Genomic DNA, 15,738 nt, shown 5'->3' with positions numbered 1-15,738 from the left:
GCCTGTTTCCGATTCCGTGTCTCCCTCTCTCTCTGCCCCTCCCCTGTTCATGCTCTGTCTCTCTCTGTCCCAAAAATAAATAAACGTTGAAAAAAAAAATTAAAAAAAAAAAAAAAGAGTCAGTAGTAGGGGCCCTGCCTGGGTGGCTCAGTCAGTTAAGCTTCCAACTTCAGCTCAGGTCACAATCTCATGTTTTGTGAGTTCGAGCCCTGCGTCAGGTTCTGTGCTGATGGCTCAGAGCCTGGAGCCTGCTTTGGATTGTCCCTCCCTCTCTCTCTCTCTCTGCCCCTCCCCTGCTCGTGCTCTGTTTCTCTCTCTCTCTCTCTCTCTCTCTCTCTCTCTCTCAGAAATGAATAAACATCAAAAAAAAAAAAAGAATAGTAGGGAAACTACAGGATTTGGATTCAGATGACACTGGCTCTGCTACTCACTGTATGAGTATCTCTGAGGTTAACTGTCCTTATCTACAAAACAGAGATACTTTAAAATGCCTATAGCTTGTAGGATTGCTGTGACTAAATATGAAAATCACCTTATAAACTAACAAGTACTCTATTACAACCCTAGACCCCAGTATAGCCCGACATAGTGTAAGATCAAAACATTTGTTAAATAAATTAATAAAATGACAAAAACAAAAATAAATGAAGGCATGCTGGAAAGACAGACTAAATACACAGGACAGAAACATTTGAGCTTCTTTAAGTAGCAGCCATATGGGGATCAACTGTCACATGAAGCCTGTGACTCTAAGGAAAGACTTCTCAGAAAATCAGACAGGAGGACAGAGAGACCTTCAATGTATGGATGAGTATAGAAAATTCTAAGTGTGGGAAAAAAAGAAAATTGTAAGTGTGAAATGGAGAGGAAAAACAGCATTACAGAAGATAAAAAGGATCTTCAAGAGACTATAAAAGTAGTCACAGAAGAAAGGGAGGGATTGGTAGAAAATCTCAACAGAATGTGAACAGGGAAAGGAAAGCCAGGAAAAGTATAAAGATAATACTCAAAATCTGGTGGGAAATGGACTATGAATGTCAAGGATAAAGAAAACAATGGGCTCTGCAGATGCTTTAGGGGAATAAGCAATAGTAGTGATAGAATGTAATTAGGATTGGGGCGCCTGGGTGAGTCAATCGGTTGAGCGTCTGACTTCAGCTCAGGTCATGATCTCGTGGTTCATGGGTTCGAGCTCCCTGTCAGGCTCTATGCTGACAGCTTGGAGCCTGGAGCGTGCTTCGGATCTGTGTCTCCCTCTCTCTCTGTCCCTCTCTCGCTCGTGCTCGATCTCTCTCTCTCAAAAATAAACGTTAAAAAAAAAATTTTAAATGCTCAAAAAAAAATGGAACTAGGTATAAGAGGAAGGAAAATGATTAAGACTACCAAGAGAAATTAGGTGGAGGACAAAACACAAGGTAGTGCTAGAGATGTCCTCACATCATCGTGTGTGTGCCTCTGTACTTCCCCTTAACAAAACATGTATAAAGCTAGGTTACCAGAGGGCCTCTCTACACCCATCAGAACAAAGAGGTAGGTAAAAATACTTCCACCGTGGCCAGGGACTATAAATGGCATGGTTCAGGTGTGGTTTAATACTCAAAATGACACCAATAAAAACATACCAAATGTACAGAGACAAATTAAATATTAACTAACTACAGTAAATTATTAATCCCATTTTGACTCCCCTATGCCACCCAGATGTTTCTGGACTTCTTACCAGTGTATATTTTCAAAAAACTATTTCAAATTTAGTTTACAACATTATTAGGAACCAGGTTTTTTTTTAATTTTTTTTTTTCAACGTTTATTTATTTTTGGGACAGAGAGAGACATAGCATGAACGGGGGAGGGGCAGAGAGAGAGGGAGACACGGAATCGGAAACAGGCTCCAGGCTCTGAGCTATCAGCCCAGAGCCCGACGCGGGGCTCGAACTCACGGACCGCGAGATCGTGACCTGGCTGAAGTCGGACGCTTAACCGACTGCGCCACCCAGGCGCCCCAAGGAACCAGTTTTAATAGAAAGACCAAAAGAAAATTGGATGATTATAATCATTTGGGATCATACTGATCATCTCCATACTTGATACATAAACAGTACTTCAATCAACTAGAGTTGGTTCTTTCTGGGCTGATTAGCACCTCACCTGTCAAGGTCCTTAGGAAAGAATTCTAACAGGAAAGAATCCCTTACCTGCAGTAATTGGCCAGGATGGAGAGAGCCCAGGAAAGGAGATGTATGGCAGTAAACCGTTTCTCCGTATTTACAATCTGGGGCTCCAGGATCTTTTCCAGGTTTCTATAAGGAACACAGAAGACCCAGCTACTATCACAGAATGTGATCAATAAGCCTACACAAAATATTCCTCGAGCACGGCATTTTACTAATATTACTAGCTACAAAAAAGACACCATTTCTTTCTCAAGACATTTACAGTATAAAAAAGACAAAATACACGTTTGCAAATTATTGCTGGATACCTAATTACAGCTATATTGATAACAAAGATTTTCTGAGACTCACCCTCTTGTAGTAGTTCTTTATCTTGGTTGCCATGCCAACCTGCATCATCAACGGTCCATTTTCTTCACTGTATTCTGCAAGAATAAGATCTCCATCTTTGCCTGTGAGGTCCTGAGGTGTGCGCATAAAAAACATCTCTCCGCCACCAGAAGCTTGTCTCTCTTGTTCTCTCATCTGCCCAGAGCAAAGAGAATACAGTCCAGCTCCCGTCAGCACAATGACTACAAACTGATACTGCTCACTCTAAGACAGTGCCACCAAAAATGATTTTACCTTGCCTTTTATTCCAACTTCACTGCCAAAAGTTTCAAACATCAAGTTGAAACTGTGAACACTTACTATCCCAGCACCTAGATACAACTTTACATTTTACCTTATTTGTTTTGTCTAAAACTACATCTATAGATTTTGCTGAATCATTTTTGAAAGTCACACTCATTATGACACATCCCCCTTAAGTATTTTCATGTGCATCTCCTAAGAATAAGGACATTCCCCTAAATGAGCACAATAACATTCTATCACATCTGAGGAAATAGTAATTCCCGAATACCATCTAATATCCAGTCCATTCCCCGAATTTGTACTCTAATGTCTTTTATAGCGATTTTTTTTTTATAACCAGAGTTCAATCATACCTTAGCCTTCTTTTTGATGTGCTTTAGCAAGGGCTGGACTGAGTGGGGACCTGGCTGAGATAGCGCCCCAAAGGAGTATTTCTTCAGAGGTGGGCGATGGAACTGCCGAAGTTTGATGGGCCCCATGTGGGTAGGAAAGAAGGGCTGTCGTAACTCCACGGCAGGAATTGAGTGCTAAGACAGGAAATACACGGTTCAAATTAAATACTAACTTCAGCCTACGCAAGATTTACCCACATCCTCCATCAAAACAAGGCAGCGGGGGGCGCCTGGGTGGCGCAGTCGGTTAAGCGTCCGACTTCAGCCAGGTCACGATCTCGCGGTCCGTGAGTTCGAGCCCCGCGTCAGGCTCTGGGCTGATGGCTCGGAGCCTGGAGCCTGTTTCCAATTCTGTGTCTCCCTCTCTCTCTGCCCCTCCCCCATTCATGCTCTGTCTCTCTCTGTCCCAAAAATAAATAAACGTTGAAAAAAAAAAATTAAAAAAAAAAAAAACAAAAAACAAGGCAGCGGTTCCCATCCATCATAGAAAAGAAATGCTACCTTTACCTGGATAATGTTTCCTCCGAAGGTGCCACGAAGACCCTGTTGCTTGGGGTAGTAATACTCATCATTGGAGAGATTCCATGGATCTTTCACTTCTGGCTGAGACATGTTCTAATGATAGGACATCAAATAAACCTTAGTCAGGCTACCCTTCTCCATTGCATTTCTTTGTTCTTCTAAACATCCCAAGTCCCTTTTCCATTCACAAACCTGCTGTGGTTCTTCCTTGATGACCCCTGTTTTCCCTAAGAGAATTCGACTCTTCTTCAGAGAGGATTCCTTCTTACTCTCCTTGGAGGGGGAGTTAGAGGTGGCCTCTTCCTTTTCATCAGGAATTTCTAAGGATGAAACAAAAGTCACTCTGGAGATGCTATCCCTGAAGACTCACTTTTTCCTACAGATACCTTTCCGCTTCCTACCCAGATCTTTTATCATATCCCAGACCACTTCTAGGCACTCTAACTGAATTACACTCCAATGTTCCTACCTTAGGAGTTTTCCCTAAGCAAAACAGAAATACTAGGCACTAACAGCCACAACTTTGCTCTCTCAAACTGCTACCTAGAAGCTCCTGGTCTTTTTATTTTTACCTATTTTTTCAAGTAGGTTACACACCCAATGTGAGACTTGAACTCACGACTCTGAGATCAAGAGTCACATGCTCCAACTGACTGAATCACCCAGGTACCCCAAGAAGCTGCTAGTCTTGGACCTGCCCACCCTTTCTGATTTCCCCCTGCCCTTTGACATTAGCAGCAAGCTGTCAATTATGGAGAAGGAACACTGGCCCCTACCAATATCATACCCAAAATGAGGTTCTCATCATTGGGATCAAGTGTCAAAACAGGAGGCTCCAACAGCCGGGGCATAGCCTGAGCATCCCAGATGATATGGTCCTCCCAGCGTCCATATACCAGCTCCTCATTGTCAATGGGAAAGATGGAGTACCAAGGCTTGTCATCATCCAGGGTGGCTGCAAAACCTAGTCAAAATAACAGACAAAACATTTATTCCCCTTTCAATCATGATTCCAGCAAAGGGAAGAGGAGCAAATGGTAGTAAAGTTATTCATGTGGCTACTTGAAAAGGAACCTAGTGCACACAGTATATTTCACACTTTTAAAGAAATCTGCAGACAAAATGTTCATTCCAATATTTTTTAGAAGAATCAAAGTTTAGGGGCACCTGGGTGGCTCAGTCAGTTGAGCCTCCGACTCCAGCTCAGGTCATGATCTCATGGTTCCTCAGTTCAAGCCCTGCATCAGGCTCACTGCTGTCAGCACAGAGCCCGCTTCAGATCCTCTCTCCTCCTCTCTCTCTGCCCCTCCCCCACTCACACTCTCTCAAAACTGAATAAACGTTAAAAAAACAAAGAGTCTCATGCTCTACTGACTGAGCCAACCAGGCACCCTCCACTTCATGTTTTTTGAGTTTCCCATGTTATTAGACATTTTAACGAAGAACTTTGAATGATATACGATATCTGTCAACTGAAAAGCACAGTGTACGACACTGTCTATAGAAATGAGCTCAACTGGGGCACTTGGGTGGCTAGTGAGTTAAGTGTCTGACTTTGGCTCAGCTCAGGTCATGATCTTGCGGTTCGTGAGTTCGAGCTCGGGCTCTCTACTGTCTGCAGAGCCCACTTCAGATCCTCTGTCTCCCTCTCTCTGCCCCGCAACTCACGCTCTCTCAAAAATAGACATCTTTTAAAAATGAAAGAAATGAGCTCAACTACACATACACACAGAAGACAAAAAAACAAAAATGAAGTACACCAAAGCGTTAATAATTGATCATCTCTGGGTAGTAGGATTTATCAGTGATTTTTGACACCGTATTCTATTTTCAAAGTTTTCTACGTTAAGCATGGAATACCTTTTTTTTTGCATATTTAAGGAGAGAAAAAGCAAATTCTAGAATGATAAAGACAAAGACAGAGGGGCTGGCTTTGAAAACAAAAGTATAGAGATAAAGTACTGTTCTAGTTCAGAAAGATCTTTAACTTCAAAGTGGTTTTCCTGTTTTTTTCATGAGAAATCAGAGTCCACCCTAGCTTGTTAATAGTTGTAAAGATTTATTACATGACTAGAATCAGGGCTCAGATTGAAAACATTTCACCGTCCCTCGGCAGCAGAACAGAGCACAGCTGGGCCCACTCAGGACGACCAAGATGAAGGGCAGTGTGCTAGACACAGCTGGCACAGAAACACACCTTGCTGGACATTGTAGGCCATGGCATTCCTAGTCATGCTGGAAGGGAGCCAGCCCGCCAGGCTTGCACGCTGAGGTTTCGTCCCTTTGTGTTTGACATCCTCCCCATCCCAGATGATATCATCCTCCCAATGCAGCTGTGTCACCATCAGGAAGTTTTCATCAGCCAGAAGGTCAGTGCCACTGTTCTCCTCAAGTTTCCTAAAGTCCTACAGAAACAGGGAAGGAACAACAAATCTCTGAACGGTCACCGGTCAAAGTTCTCACTCCAAATCCCCCGTCGGATACATTGAATGTAGTCCTCAAGAGAAGAACCCGATGATAGAGCAACACCGGCTCCTCCTCCTCCACCTAGCCTAGCACCGCACTCACTCCACAAACAGAATCTCTGCGATGGGGCCTAGCTGCCAGGGTGATATGCTGTAACATGCAACAGGCTTCGACACCTCCATCTCCCACCGAAGACACCCTCCCCAACCGAAAAGCAAAGTTAAGTAAAACTGACAGGGCCCTGGGCACAGATTCCTTTCTCGGGTACCAGTGTCACTTACCTCAATGATTCTACATTTTATCACAGGTTCATGGTCCATCTTTCTCAGTTTGAAGCCATAATCAAACCCACTGCCATCTTCAGGGACACCCAGCATATCATACCACAGTCGAGCGGGCCCATAACGCCACTCAGCCACTCTTGGTTTGGTATCTGTCACTTTATCTATGTCTCCAGTTGACTGGGAAAACTTGGACTCTACAGGAGCCATCATCGTAATCTGTAACAGAACAGAGTAGGAAGGGAGGAGGATTTCCTGATCCCAGATGTCCTAAGGCTACAGGGAGTCCACAGTCAGGAGGGGAAGTCAGAGGGGCCATAAGGATGATTCTTCAACAGGACTGGATTTAGAATGTGAATAATGGAGCTATATCATGACACCCTCGGCCTATCATTCAAACTTTCCTACCCACTAGTTTGTGTACCACCAGGTGCCTGTCTTTGGTACTTTTCTATTATAACAGGGAAGGGACAGCCACTAAGACTAAACTCATGATTACTCACTCATAATTGGCACAGGACTCTGCTAAGGTGCTATTTCCAATTTAGACATAAGCTAGGGAGAACCCACTGTTCCTCTCTTAGACCTCAATCCCAGGACTCTATTTTGCCTACTTCGTCATCAGAGAGACACTGCTCGGGAGGTGGTGGTGGAGCATAGTCATAGTTCCACAAAGACTTCTGGCTGACTTCTGCCTCTACTGAGCACTCCACCTCCTGGATCTGCTCTTCCTGTAACAGCTCACGGTGCTTTTTCTTCCTCTTTCTCCGAGCACTCCGCCAAACAGATGGGACATTCTTCCCTGGTCCAAAAAGACGTAGGAAGCGTAACACCTAGAACACAGAACATGCTACTATGTCAAAGACTCCATATCCCATAGGAAAACAGCGGTGTCTGGGTCTGCAAACTCCCCTGAGGGGTCTACTCGGCCGTGGGGGAGGGACCAAGGAGTGCTGAACTCAGGTTTATAACATCTACCAAGAAAGTAAAGAAGTATCCCTTAATAATTTGGACTAGTTCTTTTAAGATGACAAGGACAATTTCTAATGAGAACCATATAAATCACACGTACTATCACGAATGTGTACAACTTTTTTTAAAAAGAACCAATACAACGTCACTGAATAAGGAAACTTAAATCTCACCCATTCGATATTCAACACCTTAACAACAGAACTCAGTATTTTAGAAGAGGTCAATGGTTTGCAACTTGGGCATTCTCCACAGAAAGTACCTTCCCAGGCCGAAATTCCGGGAAAAGTTCTGTGACACTCGGCAACAGCTTGGTGGCATCATGCTGCATAATCCCGGCCAATGGTAGGGTCAGCTTTCCATCCTCACATTCTGCCTGTGTTGCTTCCTGAGGTCCCATCTCAGATTCTGAGTCAGAGGAACTACTGAAGTCCACTTTCTCTGAGGCCAAAGAGGAAGGGGCAATGATGGAGGGCAAGATGATGCCTTCTCCATCCTCAGACACTGCAACAAGGAAGAGAAACCCCTTTGGCATGTAACTGTGAGCATATCTCCTCCGACTCAGCCAGTACCCAGTCTAGGCTCTATGCATGGCTCGGTGGCAGGGGGTATAGTTCCAAGCACCCAGATTACTAGTATGCAACCCAGAAAACTCACTCCACTCAGTATCTCCCACCATCCCCAACTCACCTTGTACCTGGTACCCTAGGGTTGTGACGAGAGAAAACAAACACTATTACTACGTTCACTACTTTCTATACATATATTAGGTTAAAGGAATATGACCAACAGCAAAATTAAATAACACTTTTATACCAATCAGGCCTTGTAATTTGCAGTTCGGGGGCCCATAAGCTGAAAAATTTTTTTAAGCTCACAGGAGAATAATGAAATTATGTAGCATGAAATCAGATCTATGACATAAAGTTAACACATGTTACTTAGCCTGCAGACTAAAAAGGAAACAGCTAAAACTCTAACAGGAGGAATTTAGGTTAACATAATCCCCAAAATACAGGAGATCAAAAGACACTGCTCTTCCCCAATCTCCTAGCCTAGGACAGGACAAGGTTACTACTGTGGCAGACACAGGAAAGATGAGATGATCACTAAAGCCCTTGCCTTGGAAATCTCTGAATCTGGTAGTTGGCTCTAGATGATTATAAACACACATTCTAGTGTGCCTTCCCCATTTAATCATTTCTTTTAAAGAGAATCATCTAAACAGGTCGGTTCCAAATACCAGTATACAGATCAGCTGCATCAGAAATTACTTGGAGAACATTTTGAAATTCCTGGGCTCTATCCTGGATCTTTGAATCAGACTCTGGGATGAGAGTCAGAAATCTGTATTTCTTTAAAGGCTTGGGATGACTGGGATGGGCAGCCAGATTTGAGAACCACTGACCTAAACTACTTTCTCTCCAGTGCCTGTTAAAATACTGTTGCCAAATGTTTCAAAAGTAACACTTTCCTTTACCACTGAAATTGTAGGACTCCCTTCCAGAAGCAGTACCCTTTCCTAGCAGCTGCACTTTTACAGCTCCCTATGGGTATGCCAAAAGCCTCGACCTATGAATGCAAGTTGCTCTTTGGACAAAAGAAGACAGTCTCTACTTACCACTGGTAATAGCATCTTGGTCTTTATCCTTCTTCACTGGTCCTGGAGGTGGAGGTGGAGGAGGCATCAACTTGCAGTCAATGTCTTCACAATCAGCATCATAGTCGTCTTCATCATAATCTAATAAAACCAAGAAGGTGATCACCTCAACATCCAGAATGTCACACAACAGCCCTGAGTTCCTCCATCACACAAGAATTTAAAGCAGCACGTGAAAACACTATACAGACCCCTTAAGAACACACAGGAGATGTGGCTTCTGCCTTCAGAAAGAGATGTCACGGTATGACATACCCAAATGCTATAACACTATGTCTACCTTATACAGGAATTGAGCTCCCAAGAATGGTTTAAAAACATGTGTTCCTTCTCCTGATCAAATCCTATTTGATTTTTTATTTTCATCCTGCTCCATCTCATAATTCAATTGAACCTTCTTCCTTCTCTGTCAGTTTCCTTTGAGGCTGGACTTTTTCTCTTCTCACTTCCCAAGTCTTTGACACATTTTTTACCTACCTTCTGCAGTTGTGTTATTCTTTTCACTGCCCTTTAGCCACTGGCATCACTCAGTACTTGATGGTCAAACTCTGCTTTTATTCCTCTACACAAGCTCCGTTCCCTTACTCAAGAATCACCCATATCCAGATTAAACCCAAATCTGTAGCTCTTGCCCTGACTTAACCCCTCTACAATCACACCACCACGTTCTGCTGCCTAAAGAACCTTTCCATTCAGATATTCCACAACTGTATCTGTCATCACATTGAAATATCCTTACCACTTTTCAACTCCCTTTCCTTTCTGTCTACACCACCTCCATCCTCATTTTCCCAGCTTATGATTTTAAGTCTCCTGTCCTCTCCATCAATCTCTTCCCCCCCCGCCAACACACCTTTTCCAAGCAATCATTAACAGTGGTCATTATAGCAACTTCCATTTACTGAGCTCCCATTACGTGCCAGGTATTTGTAGCTATTTTATCTATAATCCTCCCAACGACGTTGGCAAAGTAGGAATTATTCTGAGATAGTGAATTGACTTACTCAGGATCACACAGTTTTAAGTGACAGAGTTAGAATCCAAGGCTGGCTGAACAACAAACAAAGCCTGTACTCTTCCCAATGCACTTCCTCACTTACCCAGTCCTACTCATGTTTTATCAGCAACTCTCTAATTTAATTCTGCTTAGCATTTTCCACAATTGTCACCTTACTCCACACCTTTACATAGGTGTAGAGTAACTTGACATCTAGCCTGCAAGAAGTCTCCAAGTTTGTCTGCCCCTTTACCCTTTTTTTTTAAAGTTTTCATTTATTTATTTTGAGAGAGACAGAGACAGCATGAATGGGGGAGGGGCAGAGAGGGAGACAAGAGAATCCCAAGCAGACTCCGCACCGGCAGCACGGAGACCTATGTGGGACTCAAACCCACGAACTCACGAGATCATGACCTGAGCCGAAACCGAGACTGGGACACTTAACTGACTAAGCCACCCATGCTCCCACCCCCCTCCCCCAACCCCCACTTTACCCTTTTTCTAATCAAAACCCCAAAGCCACAGGTATCACCTTCCATCTCCATTTAGGAAGGAAATGCAATTAACATTTACAGAGCATCTACCATGCCACTGTACTATGTAGGTGCTTTCACACCACATGATAATAAACTTAAATTCCCACAAAAGAGCTATTAATTAATGAGGCAGGTTTTATCATCTTTATTGCAAACAAGAAAACTGAGGGATTATTACAAATCCAAGCCTCAAACACTGAGCAATTTTCCCAGGGTCAAACTAAATATGAAGCTGGGGGTTGAAGCTATCATTCTGATTTCAAAGTCCATTCTTTCTTTTCAACTTTATTTATTTATTTATTTACTTACTTACTTACTTAGAGAGAGAGAGAGAGAGAGAGAGAGAGAGAGAGAGAGAGAGAACCAGCTGGGGAAGGGCAGAGAGAGAGGGAGACAGAATTCAAAGAGGCTCCAGGCTCTGAGCTGTCAGCAGGGAGCCCAACATGGGGCTCAAACTCACAAACCACGAGATCATGACCTAAGCCAAAGTCAGACGCTTAATCGATTGAGCCACCCAGGCACCCCCATTTTCTTTTTATTATACTACCCTTACTGCACCAATCTATGCCGGTTTATAACCTTTTATGGCATCAAATCCCAAGTGAAGGTGCTGTCAAATTGTTCAATCAATTCTTGCTACCTAGCAGTATGTTTTCCACTCCTTTCAAAGTTTATTTATTTTTACTAATCTCTACACCAATGTGGGGCTCGAACTCACATCAAGAGTCACATTCTCCACGGACTGAGCCAGTCAAGTGGCTCTCCACTCCTTCTAAGAAAACCTGCTAGCCAATTCCCCCCACACTAGTCACTTACTTCTACTTCCTAAACCTTTAGACAAGCCATTTTTCCACACCAAAATGCCCTGCTGCTCCCTCCCCATGAAACCCTGTCTTTCAAAATTTTGCTCAAAATTCACCTCCACGACATCTCTTCTAATGACCTCCACTGACTTCCAGCTATTCCACAGAAGCATCGTTGTAAATCAGGCCATGTGCAGGGGCCAACGTCAGAGGAGGAGGAAGCTAGGGGCATAGATGAAGGCACCTTCATTGGACAACTTGGAAATGAGCATCCCAGAGTACTAACACTATCAAATGCAGCATCACCCTTTTCCAGGAGGTCAGCTCATAAAACTCAACTAGGAAACCCCCACTCATCATCTTCCTTAACATCCCTACCCAAGACAACAAACCCAAACCTGAAAATTACAATAATCCCTGAAAATCAGAGCTGCTATCTAAGTCAGGGCACTTAGTTATGATATTTGTCTTAAACAATATCAACCTCTCAAAATGAAATACAATATTCCATACAGAAATTGAGCTTGTAGCTGGCTTATGTCTTATTATGAATAATTATGCTTTGTACTTGTTTATTCCATCTTCCTCAAATGATAAGAATATCCCTGATAGTAAGACCTGTATCTTCTATTTTTCTGGGTTACCTCTTGTGTATGTGGTAGTTAATTCCCCTTAAATTATATAAGCAGTTATATAAGCAGCATTGAAGCCAATTAAATGGTCCTGAAATCTGATTCAAAGAGGTAAACAATGAGCAACTTCACACAATATGTCAGGCAGTGAGAGGTAGTGTAAGGCAGTGGAAACAATCACATATGTGTCAACTACCCTTTAAAAGTTGCAAAAATTAAAAGTAAAAAAAAAAAAAAAAAGAACCATGATCAGTAGCTCTAGGTCCCAGACCACAGAAGGAAGCTCCTCAAGATCAGAAAATGGATTTTATTATCTTCATACCATACTGTCAGTTTATAGCCCATAACAGGTGCTCAATAAATGTCTAATGACCTGAGTTGAACTCGTCAAGGTCTGCCATTAGCTAACTTACAGAACTTTTACTGAAGTCCCACATCTTATTAAAGTCAAAGCCCAAGTTTTCCTTATCTATGATGAGGTTAAGAATAAATAATCACTAAGACCCCTTTCAGCTTTGATTGATTCTACATGTAGCATTTTATAAAAGGGAGAAAAACCTATATTGTGAGCAAACATTAGGTGCATTCTGTCAGCATACAGGTGGTGAGTGATTAACAGAAGGTGAGCCAATAAATACATGTGCTCATTTATATAGGGCAGAGTATATATTAATCCTCCTTGAACTACCAAGTCCCTGAGGGCAAAGACTGTGTTTAAATAGCATCTGAAAACATGGGCGCCTGGGTGGCTCAGTTGAATGTACGACTCTTGATTTCAGTTCAGGTCCTGATCCCAGGGTCATGGGATCAGGCGGCACGTGGGGCTCCGTGCTGGGCGGGGAGCCTGCTTGGCATTCTCTCTCTCTCTCTAAAATAAATAAAATGAAAAAGCAATTTTTAAAAAATAGCATCCAAAACAGTGTCATGAACTTAAATACCAGATGATAAAGAAAGCATTATCATCCTGACTTGGCGTTCACCAATAATTTGGGAAAACCAGTATGAGGAATAAAAGCCTGAATATGACACTGCCCCAGAACACACACACAAAAAGGACAGCAACTACGTAAAACTGAGCTGACAAAGAGAGAGAAGCAAAGGATGGAGAACAAGAACAATGGCAGAAAGCATACACAAAAACAAAATGGACTACACAGCAAGAAAATGACCTGGGATGCTCTGCTGAGGACACTAAAGAATCACCTGAGTGGCAAAGAGGCTGCAAACTCCCCATTGTCTGCTGATATCTTCGGCTTTCGTCTTCTGCTACCTCATTGATGTCTGAATAGTCCACAGCATCTTCTGTACTCCTGATCCATCCTATAAATAAAAGCGGGGCGGGAGTGGGGGGTGCACGGTATATCTCAACTAAGAGCAAGTAACTCTCACTCCCAATAATTCCCATTGAAAAGTGCATATACAGTAAGTGGCTAGCCTCCTCCTCCACCTTACTCCCCATGACCCAGACTTACCTTCATCATTTACCAGGACACCATCAGTCCCAGTCAATTCTTCGTTTGCCGTGAGTTCAGTGATCAGGCTGCCAAGACCTAAAGCCCCCAAGCCTGCCAAGTGCTTCTTACATTCCTGAAAAAGGGACAGCACTAGAGTCAAAGATAACAATTAAACCTAAGCTTCCCACACAAAGCTTAGGAACATCACATTCAAGAACTGTAAAGTATATCTTCCACTAAACTCCACATTGATCAGATCTTTATGAATATATATATATATATATATATATATGCTGTCCAATTTCATCACCATACTTCAATATAAGAAAAAATTATTCAAAGAACCATCATCAAGTCTAAACAAATGGAACAGTAGTTCTCTGATTAAAGGTTAAGGCAAATCACTGGATTAAAAAGGGAAGACAACTTTTTTTTACTACCTTTTGTGTGTCTGCGTGTATGGCAGAAGAAAATTGATCAGTGTTTTCTCCTTGAGAAAATGAACCGAAGTCAAAGTAGGGAAGGTTCATTTAGGCACAGGAAACAATTCCATGAATGTCAGTGAGCAGGGGAAACTACCTAAGAAGCGCACTGCGCCAGAAGAGGTCTGCCCCAAATAATCTGAACACTCACTGTTCTAAAAACTGAGGCTTGAACTACATGATCTGTTGCAGGCTAGGTCCAATTCTCTGGCTCTAGAACCACGTCAGGTGAATGATGTCAGAAATGCAGTTTCAAAAATCTTCAAGGTTCTCATAGCAACGGTTTAAAAACAATGTCACTAGTTACGCTATTTTTCCTGCTGCCTTGTTAGGATGAATATTATCCCCCAAAGGCCCCCACATCAGCGCCCCTGACCTACGAGGGCTAGCCTACCATTCTCTCTTCTCCCTACCCTCAAACAGAACCAAGCCTCCCCAGTCTGTTATGCACACTCTAGTATGACAGTGCCGGCTTGTTTCCTCTCCTCTTACGTTAACTACGCCGTCTCCCAGAAACTCTACCCTAAGCACCCTCTACTGTCCTCAATCTTACCTGCTCCCCTGAACTGCACCACCCCCAACCCTATCCCCACGCCCACGCCCTCACATCATCCAAGACGCTTTCCCCCTCCAGCTGCCCGGCTCCATTGATGTTGCCAAAAAGGAAACCGGTTAAAGAAAATGGGCCTCCTCCCGCCGAATCTTCATCGCTGTCTGTGTCAGACATGATGGCGGTCGTGGTGTCACTAGCTGCTGCGGGCAGCAGCAAATCCCAGCCGGGTCCCGTAGACCGGAAACAAAAATATCAGTCGCCCAGAAGTGACTTAGAGAGCTCCTTGATCCAACCAGGCCCTGCCGGAAGCGGAATGGGCGGGGGGGAGGAGACGGAAACCGGAAAGACCGGCCGTCCTACGAAAAAGGAGAATTTGTTTCACTACTTTACTAACGGCTTTTGATTCGACAGTACACGATCAGGAGGTTACATATCTCGCAAGCGGTTGGTCAAAGGAACGGTTGGGTCCCGCCCCTTCCACTTATCTTCACGCGACCCTTCTCAGAACCTTGGAGTGCTATGGCCCGTCTTCCAATTAGGGGGGGAACAGCCTCGGTTACGAGGCACGTCGTGGTAAACCGCGGGCGTCCACGACAGGGTACACGGAAGTGGAGGTTAGAAGTAGCCCTGGGTGTCCCCCTTCGCTGTTTCCTGTCAAGAAGAAACTGGCCGTGAATTGCACTGTGCCAGAACTACCTTTGCACGTTAGTTGTTTTGAGTCAACATTTCCCCATGGAAGTGGAGTCCTCCCCCCGCCCCGTTTTTTTTCGAGAAATGTGAAAACGAAAGAGTAGAATGAACTGCCGACCCCCCACCTGGATTCTTAATTGTTAACATTTTTACAGGGTTTTTAAAAAAATTTCTGAACCATTTGAAAGTAGGTTACACAAATATGGGATTCCCCAGCCCTAAAAATAGACGTTTTTCTACATATCTACAAAACCATTATCGCATCTTTAAGTGCGATGAATCTTTAATTCAATATCACTTAACATACAGTTCATATTTACATTTCCCCAGTTGTCCTAGTTGGAGCATTTTACACTTCAAACCGGGATCCGCTCAGGGTTCCGAATGCGGCGGCATTTGGTAATTTCCCTTCAGTCTTAATCCAGAAAACACCAGCCTTTTCAAAAAAATGACACATTTTTTTAAGAATCCAGGCAAATTGTCTTGAA

General features: G+C 43.3%; 1 protein-coding gene across 10 annotated transcripts in view; it reads right to left on the bottom strand.

Moving 5' to 3' along the window:
- The window catches only part of TAF1 (TATA-box binding protein associated factor 1), a 90,927-nt gene extending 76,038 nt beyond the window's left edge, over positions 1 to 14,889 (bottom strand). For 8 of the 10 annotated variants that reach the window (XR_005787996.1, XR_005787997.1, XM_040467731.1 and 5 more), the window contains exons 1-14: positions 14,615 to 14,889; positions 13,544 to 13,658; positions 13,275 to 13,391; positions 9,065 to 9,184; positions 7,706 to 7,947; positions 7,086 to 7,304; positions 6,472 to 6,690; positions 5,922 to 6,129; positions 4,512 to 4,688; positions 3,917 to 4,044; positions 3,710 to 3,817; positions 3,164 to 3,337; positions 2,526 to 2,699; positions 2,196 to 2,300 (exon numbers count right to left, since the gene is read on the bottom strand). Coding sequence is in view for 8 of the 10 variants with exons in the window: in XM_040467731.1 (XP_040323665.1) it covers positions 2,196 to 2,300; positions 2,526 to 2,699; positions 3,164 to 3,337; positions 3,710 to 3,817; positions 3,917 to 4,044; positions 4,512 to 4,688; positions 5,922 to 6,129; positions 6,472 to 6,690; positions 7,086 to 7,304; positions 7,706 to 7,947; positions 9,065 to 9,184; positions 13,275 to 13,391; positions 13,544 to 13,658; positions 14,615 to 14,734 (2,226 nt within the window). In the remaining 2 variants the exon portion in view is untranslated. The remainder of the gene's footprint in view (positions 1 to 2,195; positions 2,301 to 2,525; positions 2,700 to 3,163; positions 3,338 to 3,709; positions 3,818 to 3,916; positions 4,045 to 4,511; positions 4,689 to 5,921; positions 6,130 to 6,471; positions 6,691 to 7,085; positions 7,305 to 7,705; positions 7,948 to 9,064; positions 9,185 to 13,274; positions 13,392 to 13,543; positions 13,659 to 14,614) is intronic. The other 2 variants (XM_040467730.1, XM_040467733.1) reach the window with 1 other exon arrangement.
- Between the last annotated feature and the right edge of the window lie 849 nt (positions 14,890 to 15,738).

This window comes from Herpailurus yagouaroundi, unplaced genomic scaffold (genome assembly GCF_014898765.1).
Source record: "Herpailurus yagouaroundi ecotype Mexico unplaced genomic scaffold, PumYag 67569, whole genome shotgun sequence".
Lineage (NCBI taxonomy): Eukaryota > Metazoa > Chordata > Mammalia > Carnivora > Felidae > Herpailurus > Herpailurus yagouaroundi.
This window is presented reverse-complemented; position numbering and strand designations above follow the sequence as displayed.